Genomic DNA, 25,175 nt, shown 5'->3' on the forward strand with positions numbered 1-25,175 from the left:
ACACCCGGTCCCGTGAACACATCTCTCCTGTTCTCCGCTCTCTCCACTGGCTCCCCATCAAGCAGCGCATAAACTTTAAAATACTCCTCCTCACCTTCAAAGCTCTTCACCACCTTGCCCCCCCCCCTACCTGTCTGACCTCCTCATCCCCCACCGCCCCACCCGAGCTCTCCGATCCTCCTCCTCTCTCACCCTGACTGCACCAACATCCCGACTCAAAAGTTTTGGCGACAGAGCATTCTCCCGAACAGCACCCCGACTCTGGAACTCCCTCCCCCAACCTGTCCGCCACTCTTCCTCACTCACAACATTCAAATCCCGCCTAAAAACATACCTGTTCACCCAAGCCTATGACCTCCCCTACCCCTAGCCTCCTCTACCCCATTGCCTACTCTTCTACCCCCTGTTACATCCCCATCTTTTTCTCTCTACTTCTTCTGTCTTGTTCATTTTATCTGTATATTAATGTGTATTGTACGTGTTGTCCCCCCCTGTCTGTAAATACCCCCCCCCTTTTTTATTATGTTCAGCGTCTTTGGGTCACTGAAAAGCGCTATATAAATAAAAGTTATTATTATTATTATTATTATTATTATTAGTACTGACAACTCCTCCCTCCAGCCCATTAGTTCACCTGTCCATCAACACTTCCATCACCCCTTCACGCCCACTTTCACTCCTCTCTTAGTCCCATCCATCCATGTCTGTCTCACCCTGACTTGCCTGTTGACAGCTCCTGGCTCTCTAGCAGTCACTGTTATGCTCCGTCATGGCCAGTCGAGCGATGCCTGCTGTCTGCGCACAGCAAACAGGATGCCAGCGCGCACACACACATGCACACACACACACGCACACACACGCAGACACACACACGCACACACACACACACGCACACACACGCACACACATGCAGACACACGCACACACACACACACACATACACACACACAGTACAGATGACAACAACTGTATATTTTTCTACAACAGGCCCCCCTAGCTCTCCAGCCTCAGCCTGAGCTAGCCTAGCGTAGCCACTAGCGTCATGGCTGAATCTCCCTCTGCCTTTACCTGCTCAAGTTGTCATATGTTGTTGTTGTTGTTGTTGTTGTTGTTGTTTTATGGCGGTTGGCATCCGAGTGTTGCATTACCGCCAGACTTTATTCCTCAGACGTTTCGTAGTTGTTGTTGTTGTTGTTGTTGTTTTATGGCGGTTGACATCCGAGTGTTGCATTACCGCCAGACTTTATTCCTTAGAAGTTGTTATATGTCGAGTCAGAACCCTGGCTCTTTCTCTGACGACAGGTGCGTGAAGTGCAGTGTAGTGGAAGCTTTGGAGGCCAGGGTTACGGAGTGTCCACCGGACAGCGCAACAGGGTTAGCATTAACAGTGCTAGCGAGGCGAAGACTAGCCCAGGGGTCGGCAACCTTTGATGTTCAAAGAGCAAAATCGGACCAAAAAAACAAAACACAAATCTGTCTGGAGCTGCAACAAATGTAAAAACCTTAAGTAAGCCTTATATGAAGGGAACAAAGACTGTAAGTGTATATTAGCTATATTATCCTACTATCAAAATGACAAGGCTACAAATATATATTGAACATTTCTGATTAAATGTTTATTGTCCCTGCAGCGCCCCCTGGAGAGAGTGACGCACCACGTGACTATGATATACGATTGGTGCTTTAAGTGTAACTTCCATTACAATGTTAATGTATCATATTTTGTTGCATTGATGAAAAAGAAATCAGATTTTTAGTGTCATTTTTATTTTGAGGATTAGAAAAAACAAAAACGCAGTCCTCTTCAAACCTTAATAACAATACAATCCTCTTCTCTTTCCCCCGTATCAAGGCAACAGTGGAATTGATCACAGCATGCAATTATATATTTGATCATTTCTTTAAAGTCGCCCGTCAAAGTTCACATACCTGCATAACAGAGCTGCCTGTTCAATATCCATCACATCACACGACTCATCACAGACACTTGAATATGTTGGAGCTGAATGAATGTCCTTCATTTGCCGATAATAATGCTGTTTTAATGTCCCTTTCCTTCACTGTCTTTGCGGCGAATCCTTCACGTCATCCCGGAAATATCTTTCCAAATGACTCTCTTTGTTATTTGACAACTTCTCATGACAAGCAAACATGCAGGCAATCCTTCTGCATTGGCAATGAAAGCAAATGATTCGGTCCATTCTTCCTTGAATCCTCTGTTCTCATCATTTCTCTCATTACGGTTTGTTTACAACTGGCACCTGCCCGGCACTGCTCCGCCCACATGCGCCGCCCATGTGGATGCGCTGAAACAAGCCTCGCAGGCTATGACGCAAATCTTTGTTGATAGAAATGTTGAAATTTTATATTTATTATAAACATTTTTACAGCATTGGAATGCGTTAAGAATGTTTTCTTCATGTTTGTCCTCCAACAGAAACCACATTAAAACAACTAATATATCCCATCATCTAGTTCCATTTTCATACTTTTCTGAAAAGCTCCAGGAAGCCACTAGTAGGGCGCTAAAGAGCCGGATGCCGACCCCTGGATTAGCCCCTCAGCGCCTCCCGTGCAGCCGGGACTAGACAAGGAACAGAATAAGGACCAATTTGTGATAGTTGGTGGGAACAAGGTGCTAAACACCGGCCTGTAGCGCACCATGAGCTTCACGTCTATAATAGGTTCTCTCCCCTCAGCGACCACACGCCCGCTGAATGGTCATGTGACACTCTGGTAATTAGAAGTTTTATAGTTAGAGACTTGAAGCTACTAGCTGCTGCTAGCATCAGGTGTTTTCCAGGGGCCAGAATGAAGGAAACCTTAAGCAGAGAAGACAGAGGTTCCGCTGAATCGTGATTCACGCAGGCGGTAACGACGCCCGGCGGAGACAATCAGAGGTGCTCAAATTACAAGTAGTGTGTGAATTAGCAAAGTCGATGTTAGATATTTTCTGGTCCTCTGCCCAATTGGAGCAATGCTGAACTGTACAGCCGCTTTTCAGCATTCAACAGCTGGTTATCTAAACAACGTAGTCTTTGTCGACAACTACAGTGCGTTTTGGGGAAAGCCCGGGCTCATACGCAGGGATGGAACCATCCCACTTCAGAGGGCACATCCCTATTAGTTCAGAATCTGGCTGATAGTCTTAGTCGCCTAAAGTGAGCACCCAGGGATGAGCCCCGGGTGCAGAGCAGGGACGCTCCTCTGTCGCTGAGCTCCTGCCCGCTCTGTCACATATGAAGGGTTCAGATTCAAGGCAGATAGATCGTGTCCCTCGTGTGAATAATGACAAAAAGTCAAACCTCAGAAAAACTATTTCAGGCGTCAGACCAAATAACTTAAGAAAAACAACACTCACAAATGACACAAATAAACAGATAAATAAGCATATAAAATGTGGACTGCTGAACATTAGATCAATTTTGGTGTGGAGTATGACCTGGCAGAATGGATCCTGGACTACCTCACAGACCGTCCCCAGTTTGTGAGAGCACGGGACTGTGTGTCTGACACTCGGACCTGCAGTGTGGGGGCGCCCCAGGGCACTGTCCTCGCGCCCTTTCTTTTCACCCTTAACACTGCAGACTTCAGACATGACACGGACAGCTGTGTCCTGCAGAAGTTCTCTGATGACTCAGCCATCATTGGACTCATCACGGACGACGATGATGCGGAGTACAGGGGACTGGCGCAGGACTTTGTGGACTGGTGTCAGCGGAACCACCTCCTCATCAACGTGGGGAAGACCAAGGAGATGGTGGTGGATTTCCGCAGGCTTACCAGTGAACATCCAGGGATGGGACATTGAGAGAGTGGACTCATACAACTACCTGGGTGTTCATTTGAACCACAAACTGGACTGGAACATAACACAGACGCACTGTACAGGAAGAGCCAGAGTCGGCTCTACCTCCTGAGGAGACTCAGGTCTTTTGGAGTGACAGGGCCACTCCTGAAGACCTTCTATGACTCTGTGGTGGCATCAGCCCTCCTGTACGGTGTGGCCTGCTGGAGCAGCAGCATCACAGAGAGGGAGAGGAGGAGGCTGGACAAAGTCATCAAGAAGTCCAGCTCCGTCCTGGGCTGTGCTCTGGACTCGGTGCAGGAGGTGGGGGACAGAAGGGTCCTGGCTAGGTTCACATCTATGCTGAACCATGAGTCTCACCCCTTGCAGGACACTCTGTCCCCTGCAGGACACTCTGTCCGCTCTGGAGGGCAGCTTCAGTGAGAGACTGATTCGCCCTCGCTGTGTGAAGGAAAGGTTTTGCAGGTCTTTCCTTCTGCTGCTGTCAGACTTTATAACAAACACTGTTAGTCCTGAACACTCGCAATACTGACCTAACCATGTGCAATTCCGTCATATGTGCAATTACTGTCGTGATTCATGTGCAATTACTGTGAAATTCATGTGCAATCCATGTGCCGTCGTGACACATATTCATGAGCAATTACTGTCGTGATCACATGCAATGGTATTTATGTATTTATTTATTTTTATCTTTATTTATTTTGTTCCCCCTCCATCACCTGGTTGGGAAATGGGAGGTTTTGTCTATGGGAGCTTTTGTTTATAGGAGATCTTCTACTGAGAGTGTTTTTCAGACTTCCTATAAGTGATCTGTTCTTTTCTTCTGTATCTACCTCTGTATCTACTGGCGTTGCATCAATGAAATTTCCCCATGTGGGACAATAAAGGAATATCTTATCTTATCTTAATTTCCTCCAAATCGCTTTTAGTTCATGAATGAATTTGTGATTATAACATAGCTAGCTCTAACTGAAACTTGGCTTCAACAAGATTATTATGTCAGACTAAATGAGTCCACCCCGCCCACCCATGTTAACCCCACCCACCCATATTAACCCCACCCATCCATGTTAACTTTCAGACCTCCAGGAGCACAGAGGTGGTGGTGTGGCAGTGATCTCACACTCAGCGACTCATGAGTCCTAAAACTAACAATGCATTTCACTCATTTGAAAGCCTCATGTGTCAATCACATGTCCAAATTGAAGAAATTAAAAAGGAGTTTTGTTCGTAGTTCTCTTCCTCCAGGTCCCTATTCAGAGTTTATTCGTAAAGATAATCCAGCCCCACAGAATAAAGTTATAATGAAAAGGACAATATACCTGAAAAAAAACGATGCTTTCAGGCAGTATCCATACATTTGTAACGTCCAGATTAGACTACTATAACTCCTGCTCGCAGTGTGCCCTAAAAGCTCCATAAAAAGCTTTCAACTGGTTCAAAATGTAGCCGCAAGATTACTAACAGGAACTAAAAGAAGTGAACACATTACACCGGTGCTGGAGTCTTTTCACTGGCTCCTGTCCAGTTCAGAATCAAATTTAAAATCCTCCTCCTGACTTACAAAGCCATAAATGACATGGCCCCTCCCACCTCAAAGATGCTATAGTAAGTAAGTAAGTAAGTTGTATTTGTATAGCACCTTTCACAGATAGAAGTCACAAAGTGTTTCACAAAAACACAGAATAAAACAATAAAACACAAACAACTTACAGTGAGCAATACACAAATCAGTCCCTATAGCAACTGTATTTAAAAGGCCTGACTGAAGAAAAAGGTTTTGAGCTGAGCTGACCCTTAAAAGCAACAATAGAATCCAGTGACCACAGGGAGAGCGGAAGATCATCATCCAGAGTCTGGGTGCAAAGGCCTCCTCTGGTCCAAAAATGAGTGCGAGGAACCAACAGCAGTTTCTGATCCAAAAACTTCAGAGAGTGAGGGGGAGTGTAAGGTCTGAGGTCCTGATCCAAAGACCTCAGTGAGCGAGGGGGAGTGTACGGTCTGAGGTCCTGATCCAAAGACCTCAGTGAGCGAGGGGGAGTGTACGGTCTGAGGTCCTGATCCAAAGACCTCAGTGAGCGAGGGGGAGTGTACGGTCTGAGGTCCTGATCCAAAGACCTCAGTGAGCGAGGGGGAGTGTACACTCTGAGGTCCTGATCCAAAGACCTCAGTGAGCGAGGGCGAGTGTAAGGTTTGGGAACCTGACCATCCAATGCTCTAAAAGACAGGCCTAGGATTTTAAACTGTTTCCATGGAGGCCGGCAGCCAGTGAAGGGCTTTGAGGGTGAAATGTGGGCCCTTCTATTTGTGCGGGTGTGGATATTGATCAAATTATTGTCATGTCTGTGTCCTATTTATCATGAGTCAAGACGATCTTGCTGCATATGGGTCACAATGAACTATTCTGTGTATTTTAACTATTCTGTGTATTTTCTGATCATCTGTGGACTAGTCTAAACAATCTTAAAGTGGACGTCATCACGAAGGTCAGGCCATTTTTATCAGACCCAAGCAACAGCGATATAAAACACAGCTAAATCTTGTGGAGAGTCGAATCTCAGCTGCAAGACGAACAACACGCTACAGTTTTGCCTGTTTTTCCATGTTTTCATCAAATAAAGAACTTGAGAACGATCTTCGCCTCTCGCAGTCTGTATAGACTAAACTTCGACACGGGTCAAGATCCTCACTGCAGAGTTCTGGAGCAGCTGCAGACGAGAGAGTTCCTTTTTGTTTAAACAGGAAAACAAACTGTTACAATCGTCTAAATGTGAAGAGACAAAAGCATGAATTATAAGTTCAGATCGTTTTGAAACACCATTTTCCTGAGTTTAGAGATTTTCCTCAACTGAAAGAAACAGTTCCTCGTCAACAGCTTGGAGTGGAGCTCTAAAGACCTGTCTTTGTCAAAGAGAACACCCAAGTTTCTAAGACTTGGTTTAGCAGTCTGGCCTAAAACACCCAAGTACTGGTTTATCCCTGGAATGACATCATCAGGGGCAATAATCAGAGTTTCTGTTTTGTCAGCATTTAGCTGCAGAGTTTTTACTCAGCCATTGTTTTATTTGCACTAAACAACTGACTAAGGAGTTCAGCTTCTGGATCTCAGAAGGTTTAAAAGAGCTGAATATCGTCATCACTAAACTCTTTAACGATCTTTCCCAGGGGAATTATATAAAGCAAAAATAAGACAGGGCACAAAACAGAGCCCTGAGGAACTCCACACAACAGATCAGCTGAGTCAGACATTATTGGGCGTCTACGTGATGTCACGCAGGCACTATATGTTCTTGTATTTTGAGTGATGTCACGCATTTTTTATTGTTATTATATTTTCCATGATTTTCCATTCAGCCAGTTTCAACTCCTTAACGCTTCAACCAATTTCAACATGTTATACCTCATTATGATCGCTTTCACGGTATTATGTGTGCTATTACTTTTGACATTTGAACAACGTGTACTTTTTGCAGAATTTTCAAAAGTATTGCAGAATTTGCAAAAGTATTAGGACTTTTTTCCCCAGTGAAATAAATGGGGCATTATGAGTGTCTGCGTAATTCTTTAGGCTTTATTCTTTAGGCTTTTGTGACGGAGCCAGTCTAGAGAGAGAGAGAGAGAGAGGGGGGGGGGGGGGGAGAGGGGGAGAGCGGGAGGGGGAGGAGGAGGGAGAGGGGGAGAGAGAGGGGAGGGAGAGAGAGAGAGGGAGGGGAGGGAGGGAGAGACGCAGACACTCCAGCAATGGCTTCAGCCATTGCAAATTATCTAGTTTGGTTTGCTCTAGATGTCCTCTAGAGTGACAGACTTAAAAGAAGACCAATTTTGGGAAACAGGCTCCACAGAAACAGGGTTTTCACACAAAAGGAGTGGGATTTGGTCTTTGATCATCTTGATCTTATCGATAAAGAACCTGAGGAATTCATTGCTGTCAGCTTTGCAGGAAAACAGGAGTCACTGCAGCTGAAGGACAAACAATAGAATTTATAGTGTCAAATACTTTGGGGTTTTTCTTGTTAGATGTTATTAGCTGGAGGAAGTTATCAGATCTGGAACGTTCCATCATTTCATTGTAAGATGATACAAGATCTCTGAGGTGTGACCTATGACCTCAAGACTGGAGGTTTTTGGAGAGTTTTAGATTTAGGACACCTTCATTTATCCAAGGACAAGCTTTTTTCTGTGATGACAAAGTGGATTTTACAGATGCCTGATATAAAATGGATAAACAGTGGCTGTTAAAGAAATTAATTAAACTGTCCACATCAAGACAATTCATAAAGAAGTGAGGATCAAACACAATGGAGAGCTGTATTTGCTAAATCAATCTAATCAATCCATTGACATCAGCAGCGTTACGAATAGCATCCTTTAACTTTAACGGTATAAAGAATCCTTTGAAACTATATTTTTTTAACAAAAATGAGAAAAGTGAAAAAACAACATAGAACATAAAAAAACAAACCTAATTTTGTATAATAAATCGTATTATTCATCATACAGAGGCAAATACAGGAGGGGCGTTTAACTATTGATTTCAAACCAAATAGCTTTCAGCTAACAAAGTTTTGAATGTAAAGACAAAGAGGGAAGATATGTACTGATTAAAAGGAACTATTATCTATTATCAGCTGTACTTATATTATAGACCTGATTGTAAACCACTCCCTAAGCTCTGGCAGCAATTGGAATTTTTGCATCAAACCTTCATTAGACGTGTCGAACTCAAGTGGCTCTGGAATAGCAGTAAATAAGAAATTCCATAAATTAATGATCCTTTGTTTATGGAAAAATGTCAAAAGCCATTAAGACTTATCTGGAGGAAAATCTTACTGGGAAGACAACTCCACCCATCCTGTGGGATGCAGCTAAAGCAGTTTTGAGAGGAACAATTATCGCCATAGCCTCGGAAAAAATAAACAAAGGGGGAAAAAGCTAAATGATCTGCAAGAAAAACAAAAAATGCAGTTGGCGGCTGATCTCCTGTCTGCTGTCATCTTTCCACTCTGCCTGTTAGCCACGCCTCCTCATCACACCACTCCCTACACCTGTCTCTGCTCCACTCTACCTGTTAGCCACGCCTCCTCATCAGACCACTCCCTACACCTGTCTCTGCTCCACTCTACCTGTTAGCCACGCCTCCTCATCAGACCACTCCCTACACCTGTCTCTGCTCCGCTCTACCTGTTAGCCACGCCTCCTCATCAGACCACTCCCTACACCTGTCTCTGCTCCGCTCTGCCTGTTAGCCACGCCTCCTCATCACACCACTCCCTACACCTGTCTCTGCTCCACTCTACCTGTTAGCCACGCCTCCTCATCACACCACTCCCTACACCTGTCTCTGCTCCGCTCTACCTGTTAGCCACGCCTCCTCATCACACCACTCCCTACACCTGTCTCTGCTCCGCTCTACCTGTTAGCCACGCCTCCTCATCAGACCACTCCCTACACCTGTCTCTGCTCCGCTCTACCTGTTAGCCACGCCTCCTCATCAGACCACTCCCTACACCTGTCTCTGCTTGGTCAGCACAAGATCATACACTCATAACTCACGGAAGTGATGAATTCGGTCCTGCTGATACAGCTCAGGCAATGATTTTATTTAATCTTTTGAGTGCTTTTTGTTTTTGACCATATATTTTTATATATATATATATATATATATATATATATATATATATACATATTTTTATATATATTTATATACATAATTATATAATTATATATATTTATATATATATATATATATATATATATATATATAATTATACATATATATATAATATTATATTTATTTATATATATATATATATATATATATATATATCTGTCTGCACTTGTGTCCTTAATAAAGATGACGTGAAATGAATTAAATAATAGATTCAATAGCCTATCTTTGACAGAAAAGCGATATTTTATTTGATATATAAGATGTTTTAAAAATGTCACACCAATGATCGCGGGCCGGCCCTCCGCTACTTGCCTGATTCGAATATGGCCCACCCCTGCTCTCGGGTTTAAGGTGGGGTCATTTCATTATTTACATGATCCTAACATGACTTATTTTTATGCCAAGTTCCATTTGTCTACGTTGAATTTTTTGCAGTCAGAGCTCCCTACTGCCATATAAATCATTTTTTGATGTGGTGCTACAGAGCCCATCTTTTCATTTTTTGGGGGGGGGGGGGTTTCGCTCAAAATTTGACCTCAGTGACCACCCTACAATTTATTTGCATCATCATTGATTACAACATGCTTTTTGTTTCCCCCCTTAGTTACAATAGGGCTCTCACAAGAGCTTGGACCCTAATCATTATTTTTTTTCCATTTTCTTACTCTTAAGCGATAAAAGTTGGAATGATCTGATTTTGAGCTTGTTCACCACTATGAACACTCTCTGTAAATATTTTCACAATTCCATGTCAGATTTTATTTTATTAAATGTTAAAAATTAAATTTGAGGGGGGCGCCAGAGAGCCATATTAAAAGATAGAACAATATTTCCGTATTTTTACCTTTTTTCATTGGAATGTAATGTAAGAATCTCATGTGTTTTCTCAGGCGTCAAATTCATACTTATTATTATAATGATGAAAACATACAGTTGTGTTAAGTTTACATACCCTGGCAGAATATTGGATGCACCACATCAAAAATTGATTTATATGGCAGTAGGGAGCTCTGACTGCAAAAAATTCAACGTAGACAAATGGAACTTGGCATAAAAATAAGTCATGTTAGGACCATGTAAATAATGAAATGACCCCACCTTAAACCCGAGAGCAGGGGTGGGCCATATTCGAATCAGGCAATAAGTCCAATAAGTAGTATCATTACGTCAAGCTCATAATTTTGCATGCACGATCTGTTCGGTATGTTCAAATCTGACAACCGTTTGTAAAAGATAGATTTTTTTTTTTCTTTCAAAATTGTAGAGACAAAGACACTATTTGCACTTTCTCTGCACAGTTTCTCATGGTAAATAAGGTGCAACACGCCTCAAAACTGCATTCAAATTTGAAATGGTATTGGCAGATAAGCACCTGTCTTCTTGCCCTGACACAGAGTCATCTGAGGCTTCCATGAATCACAAAGACCTGTTTTAGGTCTAGTGATCTTCAGTCCTTGGTTAGTCCTTAGTAAGTCCTGCTTTGATACTGGTTTATTGGTCTGATTTTTTTCAAGGCTGCCTTTGCTCTGATTTAGTCCTTGATTACTCCTTGGTCATTCAATCTAATAACGTTTTATTTAACCCCAAACTCAAGGAGCAAGTCAAAGACGTTTTGAGTTATTCACAGATTCTGAAAGTGTGAATTCAAAGCTATACAATGATGTCTCACTCATGCACATCTGATCATATTTGAGTAAGTTGTGGTCATTTGAATGTAAACAACTCTCAAAACCTTTCACTGAGAAAACGGCCTCTAAAGATTCTCACCTGAGTGAGCCCAGAGTCACAGGGGGCGGGGCTCATTTGCATCTCATTGGGATAAACCCTCCCCCTGTCACACTGACACCACCTTCCCCCTACAGCTGTCACTAAAGACTCAAGAGGAGTGTTGTTATTGATGTGAACTGAACTGGACTACATTGAAATGGAAATACTTTGATGCTTTTCAGGGCCTTTTATAATCCAAGAATCAGAATCAGAATCGGAATAGGGTTTATTTATAAAACCCTATTATTTATATTTTATATATTATTCTGTTTATTTGTTGATAAACAGAATTCACAGGTGATTCAGTGCAACACAAACAACAAAAGATAAGATAAGATAAGATGGCCTTTAATGTCCACACATGGGGAAATGTTGGTGTTACAACGCAGTAGATACAGGGGGAAAGGACAGATGACTTATAGGAAGTTTAAAAAAACACTCTTAATAGAAGAACTCTTATAAAAAGATGCCAGGTCGGTATGCGAACTGCAACGAGTCCATGGCTTTGAATATATGAGATAATAGATATGATATGTACACCATCAGAGTCCTCTTTTGCACATTCGTCTGTGCACTCTTCTGTGCTGTGACTCTTGGAGCTGGGCATGTGATGTCTTTTGCCTCGTCAGCACAGAAAGGCCTGATTTTTTCATGCAGATAGGTCTGCCTGTCAATGTTCAGTCCATGTGGGACCAGGACATGGAGATTGTCAACCGGAGGCAGAACAGCTGAATTGTGTAGTAGCTGAAATTCCACAGGTTCTGCTTCACAGTGACTTTTTGCAAGCAACAAATAACAGGACATTTAGAAATGGCAAAATATTTCACATAAAACACTCATTAACTAATTTTATTTTTAACACAATGTGAGAGTTTCAATATAAATACCTGAAGTGCTGATAACTCTTGATCTTTAGAATCTGCGCGCGGCGCGCAGAGGCGTGCTGACCCCGCGCGCAGAGTGCTGGGGTCAGCACGTAGCGACGCGCCTCTGCGCGCGGGGTCAGCACGCCTCTGCGCGCCTCTCCGTGCTGACCGGCTGCAGAGGGTTTGAGGAAAAGTGTATCTGTAGAAGACAGAGGGAGAGAGCGAAAGAATTAGATTAAGACATGTGACATTTGATAAGATAAGATATTCCTTTATTGTCCACACATGGAGAAATTTCATTGTTGCAACGCAGCTTGATACAGAGGAAAAGGACAGATAACTTATAGGAAGTTTAAAAAAATACTCTTAATAGAAGAAGAAATCTCCTATAGACAGAACCTCTCATTTCTCAATAAGGAATGGAGGGGGAAAATAAAGATAAAATAAAATAAAAACAGCTAGCGTAAAAAAAAATAATACTACTAATAATGGTAAAATAAACACTCTATTTACATCAGTTATATGCACATGAATGTGACATTATTGCGTGTCTATAATTCCTATTCTGCTTTTGCACTTTATTGTACATTTAATAAAGTGAAGTTAAGTAAATGATGTGTAATAAATAGTATCTGCTGTGCAAAGTGGAAGCTGTAATGCAATGGACTTCTGCACAGTTTTTGATCAAATCCAGCTCTGAGCGCCTCTTCTGAAAAGTGAAACAAAGAAGTTTGGAACGAGCTAAACCGGCTACAGTAAAAAACAGTAAAAAAAAAACACGAAGATACAGACATTACACCGTCCCAAAACAGCTAGTTTCAAGAGAGTACGTGATGTTAATTATTCAGTAGTAGTCACATTAAATTCAAGCCCGTATTTGTTATGCTGAAGCCAGGAAAAAAGAACACGGCCTGTGCTAGCTTGGAATGTAGCGAGCTAAAGTGGCTAACACGGGCTACAGTAAAAAACAGTAAAACACACGAAGATACAGACATTACACCATCCCAAAACAGCTTCAAGAGACTACGTGATGTTAATTATTCAGAAAGTGGTCACATTAAATTCAAGCCCGTATTTATAATGCAGAGTGCACTGAAGCAGCATGTTAGCTTAGCATTGCTGTCCCTGCTCCGGTGCCCGAGGCAAAAGTGACGAGGCTAAAGTGACATCACGAAACCACCTTAAAACACAGCGTTAAAGCAATACTTTAGAGTAAAAGTACCTCAGTTCCGTTGCAATGTAGTCCAGGGAATGTAAGCTCTGGAGAAAGTCTGGAGAAATGAATAATGTCTCTGAGAGGAGAGCACGGAGGACACGTAGCTGTAGCCATGTGGTTCGCAGCTGATTGGTGGAAAAAGATCAACATAAACTGGCTAGAAAAGGCCCTGAGGAGCGCTGGGAAAAAACAGCTTAATGTATACGTTTAAGACAACCAATAGTGTTATCTGAAGCACAGAGGGGCTCATTCATAACTTCAACTTTCACATTCTGCAAAAAAACGAAAATCACAAATTTTGGGAAAAAAAGGTAAAAGCCAGTTTTTCTCAGTTTGGTCGGGGCCGACATGTTCTGGCATTTACGCTGCTCCGTTATATATATATATATATATATATACCTTTAGTCCCGATTAAGATGGCTTTTTTTTAGGCTAAAAGAAAATGAAAGCATCCCAATGTAGGGGAATGGAGATGGACATTCCACGGCCAGATAACAGAAAATCTCTCTTTGAACATTGGGGGTTTTTCGTTCTCCCTCTGTCCCTCACCGCAGGGGAGCCGCTGTGACTTGTGTGATAACTGATCTTCTTCTCCCCACAGTCTTACAGGAGGATGCCCCGACAAACTATGTTTTATGGATTATGCCATGAATGTTTGTCCGAATCAACTCCCTACACCACATGTTTCACCTTGTGTTACGTATTTTTCCACTGTTTAAGGTTTTATATTCCCAATGCTTTAACTCGATATTTTTCATCACAGGTGAAAGATGTAAAATGTGTCTACCTCAAGAAATAATGTGCACAAACTGCCAAAAGTGTTTAACGTGTAAATTTTAAAACAGGGTTCAATGTTTTTGCCATTATTATTTACGTTACTCCAGTTTTATTTTCTCGGTCAGGAAAATGTTAAACAGGAAGTTTTCGCAGTAGCGCCCGCCCCTTTCGCTCCCAGCATGCCCTGCGGGCCAGGTATCAAAAGAACGCTCCAAGCTAGAAACGCTCTCTTTTGTTCTCTTCTTGTTCTTCTCTCTTGAAGCTGTCTCCACGGGCGAGCTTTCACTTTTCCTTTGTCTCAACAAAATCCGTCCGTCACGTGGTCGACAGGGCCATGCCAGCCTACGACTCTGAAACCACCTGGAACTACCTGAAACCACCTGGAACCACGCTTAAGCGCTAAACCGGACAGAGACTTTCTTTGCTACTTCGTTTCTTTTCTTTTTGAAGTAATCTACGCCGTTCACGTGGATCAGCGCTGCGTCCTCATCTGAGTAAAGGCCGCGTGAGGAGTTAACACGCCGCTAAAGCGCTCTACCGCTAAGGACCGCACAGCACGTCGCAGCCCATCGCTCCACGCGACCCCTCGCTCCCCGGCGCAGCCTCCTCCGCTCCCCGGCGCCAAGGACCTTACAGCACGTCGCAGCCTCCTCCGCTCCACGCGACGCATCGCTCCCCGGCCAGCACACAGCTCCACGGCCGCCGCACGCTTCACGAACCTTCGCCGCCACACCGCTCCACGCGACGCCTCGCTACGGATCTCGTCCGCGGACAAGGACCATTCGGAACGAGTCTCTACAGAACCGTAAGCCGAGTCCATTGCGTGCGGTCCGTTTTGTGGCATGATTTGGGTAGAGCTCAGCTGTTCCTCCCCCCTTTAGCTTCTCACTTTCCCTCTTTTTGATATAGATTAGCATAGACACGTTTGGTTATCAAAGGCAAAACCCCTGGTTTAACATTATCTGCATGAAATCTGCTGTTAAATCTGATATAACATCACCTGTGATTTACCTGTGCGCATTTCTGCTCCGGTGTTTTGATTACCCTTTTGATAAATAAACTACACGAAAGAGTTATTGACTATTGTTTGTTTGAATAGACTATGTGTAAGTCCCTGAATCGTGAAACACCCTTCAGACTTTTTTTAACGAGCGCGATTAAGGACCGTATCTTAGCTCTTTGGGTTTAACCCTGGTGCCCCGTCTTGTCTCGTTTCTGCTAAGAAATCTTCCTTAATCATAAACTGAATACATGTAGTTTGAGACCCTACACCAACAATCACCCATACTGATATGCTATGATCACATCGCTCACCTAGATTTCCTCCAGGCTGTCAGAGCTCAGAAATCAGAATCAGAAAGGGTTTATTGCCATTGTCAATGAAAATAATTCACAAACATAGGAACTTGCTTTGGTGATTCAGTGCAACATAAAACACTGAACAATGTTAAAACAACCTATAGAAGTCAAAAAGAAAAACAATTAAAATCTGCTATAGGATAAAAATAAAAATAGGCTTACTATGTACACAACATGTACAGTTGGATGTACATATGTAGTTCAGAAAGTGAACAGTGAGTGATTAAATGATGGTTAAAGTGACAGTGTTTAAGAAGTGTTCATGAGTCCAACAGCAGAGGGAAAGAAACTGTTCTTGTGGAGGGAGGTTCTGGTCTGGATGGATGACTCGCTAGCTAGTGCCACCTCAAAATTCAAAATACTTAACGGCAATCACTTCGTAGTAGTGACGCTAACTTACCCTGGATAATCTAAAATGGAAGTTAAAGAAATTGTACATGTTCCCCGCAGATTTTACCAAAACCAGGCTGTGTAGCCTCCTGCCTAAGGGGAGTGGCTTCTTGCCTGAGAGGAGTGGCCTCCTGCCTGAGGGGAGTGGCTCAAATAGTCCTTGTTTAGAGTGAGAAGGGTCGGCTGTGATCTGACCTTCACATCATGGCTAAAGACAATAGAAGAAGACTTACTTCGATGGCTCAACCTTTCCCTCTCCATAATTGGTAGGATAGCAGCAATAAAGATGACAACTTTACCAAAAATTAACTATATATTCTCAATGATCCCAACTCACCCCAAACTCACCTGGTTTAAATCACTAAACTCCGTTATCACTCAGTTCTATTGGAAAAATAAAACACCAAGGATTAAACACTACCAAAAACCCATAAAGGATTAGTAAACTACAAAAAAACAAAGCTCAAGGAGGACTAGAAGCACCACATTTTCAGTATTACTCATTCACTAACCAACTACAATACAAATAAACATTTACAAATGGACTCACCCAATCTGATTTATGGCTAGAAATAGAACAATCATTGTGCAAAGAACTAAATATAGCAGACATCCCAAATCAATAAAACTCACCAAATCAATAAAACGTCACACATGCTTTAATGCTATAACCATAACCTCTGACCGCCTGCTGGAAATGTCACCAAGCAACACATTCCACACTTGCCCCATCTTCACCCACTTACAACAACCCTGACTTAATTAAACAATTAAAAAAAACAGTTTGCAGACGACACCACCCTCATCGGGCTCATCTGGGACGGGGACGAGTCTGTCTACAGGAGGTGGAGCGGCTGGTGTCCTGGTGCAGCGCTAACAACCTGGAGCATGTACAAAATGGCGCCGCCCATGGCTGCCGCAGCGATTTGGTGTATATTTTATTTTATGTATATAACATGTATATTTTTAACTCTACTTACCTATTTTTAATACCCGGTAGTTATTTATTGTCCATTGTTTTTGTATTCGTTGTTCAGTGTTTGATGTTTGTGTTGCATGAATCACCAGGACAAGTTTATATGTCTATACATTTTGTTTATTGACAAATGGCAATAAACCCCTATTCTGATTTTGATTCTGATTTTGATTCTGATTTTGATTCTGATTTTGATTCTGATTTTGATTCTGATTTTGATTCTGATTTTGATTCTTGATTCTGATTTCGATCATATTTTTAAAAACAACATATTAACAATATTTCCACACTTTGTCCAGGAGTTTGGCATCAGGAGAAATTTAATTTTTTTAAATACCTATAAATCAAATCATTGTTATTACAGTTATGGAGAAAATAAACATCAGACCCGCAAAACTTATCTTTAAAATAATACAAAATCATTTCAAAGCCATCTTATACCATATGCCTACCAACAATAAAATCATCTTTCAATTACTCCTGATGCCAACTTCTGGACCCAAATCTGTAAAAATATCTCTCTTATGGCCAAAAAATCCAACTTACAATTAATACAATACAACACACTTCACAGAAGACATTGCATGGGTAACAGATGAGCTAAAATGGGTTTCACATCAGAGATTTGCACACATTGCACTCATTGCACTAATTATATATATATATATATATATATATATATATATATATATATATATATATATATATTATACAGACTATATTTCTGGGTGGAGTCTGCAGGTTCTCCCTGTGTTACCTTGGGTTCTCTCCGGATTCGCTAGAAAATGAATGAATTTATATATATATATATATATATATATATATATATATATATATATATATATATGTATATGTATATATATATATATATATATATATATATATATATGTATGTATATGTATATATGCAAAAGTGTGACATTCCACATTTGCTTTCTGACGCTAGTTTTTGCAGTTTCATTGGCCATTCCCTCACGCAGCACGAAAAGTAGAAAAACCTCCGCACACAGCGCAGTATAGAGCTCATCCGTACAAGTAGGTCATGGGGGGGTGGGGCCCATCTGGAGCCAGTTGACTGAAGATGAAAGCAGCAAAAAGATGGAGACAACTCAAAAATAAAACTGCATTCCAATTATTTTTTCCAATTCCCTCATCCTTCAAAAAATCTATCAAAATCTGGCAGATTTTGAACTTGAATTCCCCTCTTTAGGTTGAGCAGGGATTGGTGCATGTCGATATCAAAGATTTGTGAAAAATCAGAGCAGTTACTAACAGCGTTGCCTCTGCATTCATTTGGTGAACTGATTCTGCATTTATGGATAGAAGGTAAGGTAAAGGTTGAGACAAGATCCAGTTCCTAATTTGAGCTAGCCAGACTCGGCCTTCTGGCGCTCTCTACATTGTTAGTACAATTTGCATCAGAGATGTCTGAAACATATGCCTCTATAGCTTCTCGCCGTTTAAGTGTAGTTAAACTATCCAAAGCTGTCATGGCGGTCAATAGTTTGCTTATATTAATTAGGCTCCTTATCATCAAAGTTTCAACTAATGTATGCCAAGTCAAGGGACTTAAAATGCTATCCAAGGGCTGGAAAAAAAAAAAATAATTGAGTAGTGAACAAAGACGTATATGCTCGTGAGTGGTATCGAAAATGAGAACTCTGTGAGTTCTAATTTTGAGTGATTATGTGAAATATGTTGAAAGACGGCTCAGTAGCGCCATGGGCGCAACATGGGGCCAATGGGAGCCCAACACCAAAGATAGTTGCAGTAAAAATATGACGCTCACTCCAAAAAATAGTTCATGTAAAAAATAATAAAATTACCCCGCCCTAAGTCATACAGGAAGTCGGCCATGTTGGATCAAACACGGCACTGACAAACGTGCACCTCGTCATACTTTTGGCATCTCCTCCTACAGTTTTCATCGACAACACTTCAAATTTGTGATGACCAGTGGTTGTGTGGTTAAGGCACAGCACACATATGCCAAGCTCTATGTGCAGCTGGCCGCAGGGTCGTGAGTTTAAATCCCGACTCCGAAAATGTACTGCATGTCCTCCCTTGTTTCTCATCCTCATCTGTATTTTCCTGTCAATAAAGTCTACGGGCCAAAAATAACACTTTTGAAATAAGTTTGAAGCTGGTACACCTTTGGGTGTGGTCATAGTGAATTTTAAACCAAATCGTAATTTTTGGAAAATTTCAAGTTTCGTTAACTTGTTTTTAGTGGAGAATGTTAATGGAGCATTTGTGAATATTTCCAAGCTGAACGCAATGAAATACAAATGAAGTGGCCAGCTAATCAAATGGCTCTCTACCGCCCACTCCCAAATTAGATTTTTTAAAATTCATAAAAGACAATCTATTTTTCATAGACAACGGGAAAAAAATCAGTAAGGGTTCATTTGTAACAGGGCACAATATGACAAAGTCATGTGACTCCAGCTCAAGTTTTATAGGGGGAAAATAATGGTCAAAAAATAAGTTTCCGTTATTATTATTAGGTCCGAGTGCCACAAGCTGCGGGCCATAAGTGACCGTCAGTGACAAGGGACCCACACCATGATGTAGGAAAGCTTCAGAGCATTCCAAAAATGTATAGTTTATGATCTTTGAAAAATGGGAAACATTGTTTTTGCATCAGAATATGTTTCTGCTTCTCAGGACCACCCCCTTATTTTTCAGCATTGGCGAAAGTCAAGAAAATTTGCACACCTCTAAAAATCGTGCCACTCAGCGCCCCCAATGTAAAAAAAAAATGATAGTAGAATCCTGAAATTTGGCGCAGAGGTAGATGGTGACAAAATATTGTCAATGTATTGTCAATACATTTTTGTTTATTAATTTGGATAACCCCACATCTTTTTATTTTTCTAAAATATAATTGAAAAGCCATGTACTTAATAAAATGTCTTGTAAAACTCATTACTCGTTCAGTTGAAATGCATGCTATGTTGTGGTGGTACCACCAGGAGGTGTTTCCATGTTTTGAGTAAAAGGTGAGCGCTCGTGAATAAGAGACAGCGGATGGCGAGATGACGCTGGTTGTAAACATGTAACACATTGTTGCTTGTCGATATTCCCGGAGAATAAACGGAGAAGCACTGAAATCCACAAAAGTTTCCTTCTATAAGTGCAACATATGGCGACATCATTCACCCAACCAAATGTCGGCCATATTAGATCAAACTTTGCTAAGAGCCACTCACCCGTTTTTCCAAATGGAAGACTTTTCACAATTCCTTCCAGGGCGTTGGCCCGAAAAAGCTGAAATTTGGTGAAAGTGGTGTTGAGGAGTGAGACATCAAAAGTTATTAATTTTTTTTTATCTTTCACGGTCAGTAATTAAACTCAACTTAAACCTACTTGAAATAAAACAATGCATTCGGCGTGATAGCGCCCCCTACAGAGTGAAATCAAATTTTATATGGGGAGCAAAAAAGGTCATTGCTTGAAATATTGTGAAATTTGGCACTACATTTTATTTATCAAAAAAGACAGTGAAATCCCATATCATCTTTGTTACAGCGTAGCCGTAGCAATGACCGAAACCCTTCCATCGCCAAATCTCTTAAATGTGAACATGTTTAAATTTTATACTTTTACAAACTCGTCCAAGGGTGTTAGGCCGATTAACCTGAAGTTTTGTGAGACTCATCTTCTTTTGCCCAAAATGTTGGACATTTCAGTACAAAGGCTAGGGCCAATCATTGCCGCTTGCGACTATATATATATTTTTATTTTATTTTTTCTCTTACAAACCACCCCAATTTTGACCCCCTGAACATTAATTAAATCACTTTTTTTTAATCCAAAATTCAAGGTCTGTAAAAATATATTTTTTTGGCATCCAAAAAAAAAAAAGAAAAAATTCAAAATACTTAACGGCAATTACTTAGTAGTAGTGATGCTAAATTTACGCTGGATAATCTAAAATGGACTTTAAAGAAATTGTACGTTTCCCGTGGATTTGACCAAAGGGAAACTGGAGGAGAAATGAGGTGAACCATGCGAGTGTTGCTTTATCGGTTCAGTTCTGGTTTTGAATGTAAAAGTATTGTGTGTGCCCTTTCTGTGTACATAATCTGATGTTTGGGCAGGAATATTAAACATACTATGTCTCACTATTGACATGTGCATTAGTGCATTATTCTGTGAAGATGATGTCATGGTCACTGTCTGTCTGGTGATGTAAAGTTGTCATGTTTTCTATCTCTGCTCCTCTTTGTTTCCCTCCTTCTTGTTCTCCCTCTAATCACTGGGTGTAGTATTTTGAGTGTTTGGTTTTCTCTGTTTAGTGCGAGATTGTCTGCGAAGCCCTGTTAGCCCCAGCATTCGAGCGTTTTTTACTTTGATTCCTATTCTGACTCTGACTCTGATTTCTGCCTGCTCCTCGTGATTCCTGTTTGCCGTCATCGACCATGGACCGTCCTGAGATTTCCTTCTGTCTGACCTCTGATATTGCTGTTTGCCGGTGTACCGAACCTGGAACGGATTTATGACTCTCGCCTGCTCTCTGACACCGCTGTTTGCTGGATCGGACTACTGCTGAAGGAGTTTATTTTTTCTGTTTTATTCAATTAAAGACTGTTTAACTATCGCCTGTTTCCAGCTCTGTAATTGGCTCCGTTCTGCCGTTCGTGACAGACGAATATAGAACGTTTTAGCTTGGACATCTTTTCCAGTGTCTCCTCCGCTCCTCATCCTTGGCCGCTGGACTCGCTGGACATGCTGCTGCACCGGAGCACAGCCAAAATTGTGCATATGATTTAAACATGTTTGAATAACAATGGCTGGAGTCAGGTCGTGTCTTTTTGTGGTTTACATGATTTGTAACTGGTCCACACTACGAGACTGACTGAGACTAGAGATGAGTGAGTGACGAGGCACCTCTGAAAATCATACAGAAATCTGGCTAAAAGTTGTGTTGCGTGTCCCCAGCTTTAGACGCACGTATGACATCACTCGAGTGGACTGTTTGATGGATTCAAATCAGAAGCGTTCTGCGCATGCTGCGCTGTTACTGCTTTGGTGTAATTCGGGGGTAAAGCTGCATTCATTCATCAAATCATTGATGTTTTTTGGAATAATTTCGTTAAGAGAACATAACTGCTAGGTAAACTGAAGAAACAAGATTAGGGTTCATCCAACATGTTAAAAAAAATTATAGTTAGATTTATTTAAATGTTTTGCAAATGTAAATATATGAAATCAAAAGTGAGACGATCAACAAACTCAGTGAGCAAAAAGTAATGCTTCATTTCTGATGTGTGCGGGCGACCTTAACACCCTAAGTAAATGATATTTCACTAAATCTTGTCTAAAACACAATTTGAGTGTGGAAAAGAAGAGTGACCTGTGCAGACTTCTTGGTAGAAGGGGTTGGGGGTGAATCCTCCAGCATACCCAACCTGGGTGGAGAAGACTCCAGGCAGACACCAGAATAGCCGCTCCGCTCCCCAGAAGCAGCCCATTCCTGACCACAAACACAAGAAAACTGCTACTGCAACAGAAACCTGAGGAACAGACCCGGGCAATTGTCTGAAACCATTTAATTTCATTTGGGGGTTTTTCTTCTGATTTCAGTGAGAGACCTGGTTTAGTCCTGTTTTAGTGGTTAGTTAACTTGAATGACTTGTTTCACACTTGTCATTTATTTCAGAGGCCGGAGCTCTGAAGCTGGGCTAGAGGATTAACCCTGGTTCAGCTGTTCTACTATGGCAACAGGCCCTGGACTCATAACCTGTTCTGGACCAGGTTAAGTTGCCGAATAAAATAAGAAGATCACTCTTTGACCAATCAGAGCGGAGAATACAGTAGCTGTAAGAGCGACTGGTGAGGAGAGAGAGGAAACACAGAATCACAGCACGTATACTTTTTTTTTCAATATATATATCAATGCACACATATTTATAAAGAGGAAGAGGTGACAGTTATCTTATACAGGTGATTCTTAGATGGAATAACCCATAATCTCACTGCATTACATTAAACACGTCAGTGGAATATGTGCGTCTTCACGCGCTGCTTGGCTCAGACTCAGTCATGATTAGCACATTTGTGTTTTAGTCTGTTTTATCCATTAATGAGATGTCCAAAGTACCTTTAGGACTTTAAGCCGCTACTTTTTCCCACGCTTTGAACCCTGCGGATGATGCAACGGGGCTTCAAATTTATAGATTTGACTGACCGGGGGGGGGTACTCTAGCAGGAAGCACAAGCGTTTGACACATTGTAGATCTCAGAGGACAGTAGTCACTGTCCAGGGGACACTTCGTGTTCTCTTTATTTTAAGCTTCAAAACATGTTTTTTTTACAATCAGGCTCATATTCACAGATAAATTATTTAAATTAGTCCTGCGGCGCAGCAGCGGACAATGGGTGCGCAACGAGCCCCCCGGCAGTGTTGGGAAAGTTCACTTTCTACATGAACTAGTTCAGTTCATAGTTCACACATTTTAAAATGAACTAGTTCAGTTCATAATTCAAAATTTTGAACTAAGTTCACAGCTCCAAAAAATGAACTAGTTCAGTTCTTTTTTTCAATATATGAAATAATTGTTCTAAATTATTTCCACAGCCCAAATACAACCACAGCAGCAATTATGTTCTTAGTTTAATGCTGAAATTATGTGTCAGATTTCATCTTCATATCCAAATTTGAATCCTTACACAACCAGTATTTACATTCACATTGAAGGGACAGACTTCCCCCATGTGTTGCTGTCCATTCAGCACCACACTAGCAGCAGGTGCAGCTTTCAGCCCCACAGAATATTCTCCAAAACATGAGGGAAAACTTGCTGGGAAAAGTTTGCACAGAAATGTTAGATTGTTCCCATCCACCTTATCATAAAACTCACGTAACTAGTCGTAGCAGGGCGACTCCTGCTGTTCTGTTGACTACACGTTGCGGTCGCGTCAATGCTGCTTTTTGTTTTGATGCGCATGCGCAGTGTGGTGCGACACGCGAAATCTCTGTCTCTGCGATCTATCGTCTCTACAACTCTGGAGCTCTCACTTGCCAGACACAGGCTCTTTTTGGGAAACTTAATGGTGTGTTTTTTCGCGTTGGAAGTCTCTAGAAATCTGACACTTTATTGAATGAAAATAAAAAGAACGAACGGGCCGTTCACAGACACCAGAATGAACGCGTTCATATTATCGTTCGTCAGCAGTAATACCGTTCGTTCAGTTCACGTTCACCAAAATTATGAACACGTTCATGAACTTTCGTTCAATGAACGCGTTCAGGCACAACACTGCCCCCCGGTTCAAAAGACAACTGGCGTGTCACTATTGTATACTATATTTATGTGTAAATATTTCATGTTACAACGTGGGCACCTGCGGCCCGTATATGTACAATTTCTATTTTCTTCGTAAATTTCGTGTGCACGGCTTATTCAGGCCTGCTGTATAGCCCGAAAACTACGGTAATGTCTGTCCAGTCCCTGATTGTCGGTGCAATTTGTGTCATCCAGTTATTTGTGATGGCCTTTTTAAGCAAAAGTATGTTCCAGAGGTAACTGTCTATTGTGTCCATGGCAGGAGTCCTCAGGCCCAAAGTACAAAACCAAGAGCAGTGGCAATGTCAAAAACTGTTTGTAGTACATCCTTAATTTCAGACCAAAACTTTTGAACAACAAAACAGTCCCAGACTGTGGTTTTCCTCCTGCTGCCACTTTTTCTCCAACAGTCTGTATTTCCCTGTGAGTAACAGGCACTTTGACATGGGGTTGTGAAAAAACATGATACATTCTTCCAACAAAACTCTCTCCAAACATGTGATGTTGTAGTCCTCCTCAGGGATGTACATCTTTCCATGATTTGTCAAAACAAGACCACTCTCTCCCTCCCACTTTTTGATTTAATATATTTCGTAGTGTAACATTTATATAATTTAAAGATAATTCCCCTTGAAAGTTCAGATTCATAAGCCTTGATGAACATCGCAGTCAGAGAGCCACAATGGTATTTGGCTTGTTTAATTTCTTGGTTGTAGTAACTCTTTATTTGTAAAAACCTATAAAAGTCCTGTTTCTCCAAGTTGAAGGATTCTTTCAACATGTCAAAGCTTTTCATGTGATTCTCTTTTACAATCTGGTGAAAAACCTTTAGAACTTTTGTTCTCCAGACTTTGAATGTCTGCTCAGTTCTGTTTGCCTATTGCTCCTTCCATTTTGTCAGAACACATTTTACCCAGAGAGTCTTAACTTCCTCCAACAGACTCAAGCGTCTGTCATCTGCCAGTAAGGCCTGCACAGGAACCCCCGGCACAACATTACTTCCATTGAGCTTCATATCCAACGCTCTGATTTGAGCTGAAAGTAATTTTT

General features: G+C 41.5%; 1 protein-coding gene across 2 annotated transcripts in view; it reads right to left on the reverse strand.

The window, feature by feature from the left end:
• msrab (methionine sulfoxide reductase Ab) overlaps positions 1-25,175 on the reverse strand; it is a 138,721-nt gene that overhangs the window by 64,134 nt on the left and 49,412 nt on the right. For both annotated transcript variants that reach the window (XM_072457303.1, XM_072457304.1), the window contains exon 3: positions 22,193-22,312. In XM_072457303.1, the coding sequence (XP_072313404.1) occupies positions 22,193-22,312 (120 nt within the window). The remainder of the gene's footprint in view (positions 1-22,192; positions 22,313-25,175) is intronic.

This window comes from Eucyclogobius newberryi, unplaced genomic scaffold, assembly GCF_026437365.1.
Source record: "Eucyclogobius newberryi isolate DKJ021-1_F unplaced genomic scaffold, fEucNew1.0.hap1 SCAF_21, whole genome shotgun sequence".
NCBI lineage: Eukaryota > Metazoa > Chordata > Actinopteri > Gobiiformes > Gobiidae > Eucyclogobius > Eucyclogobius newberryi.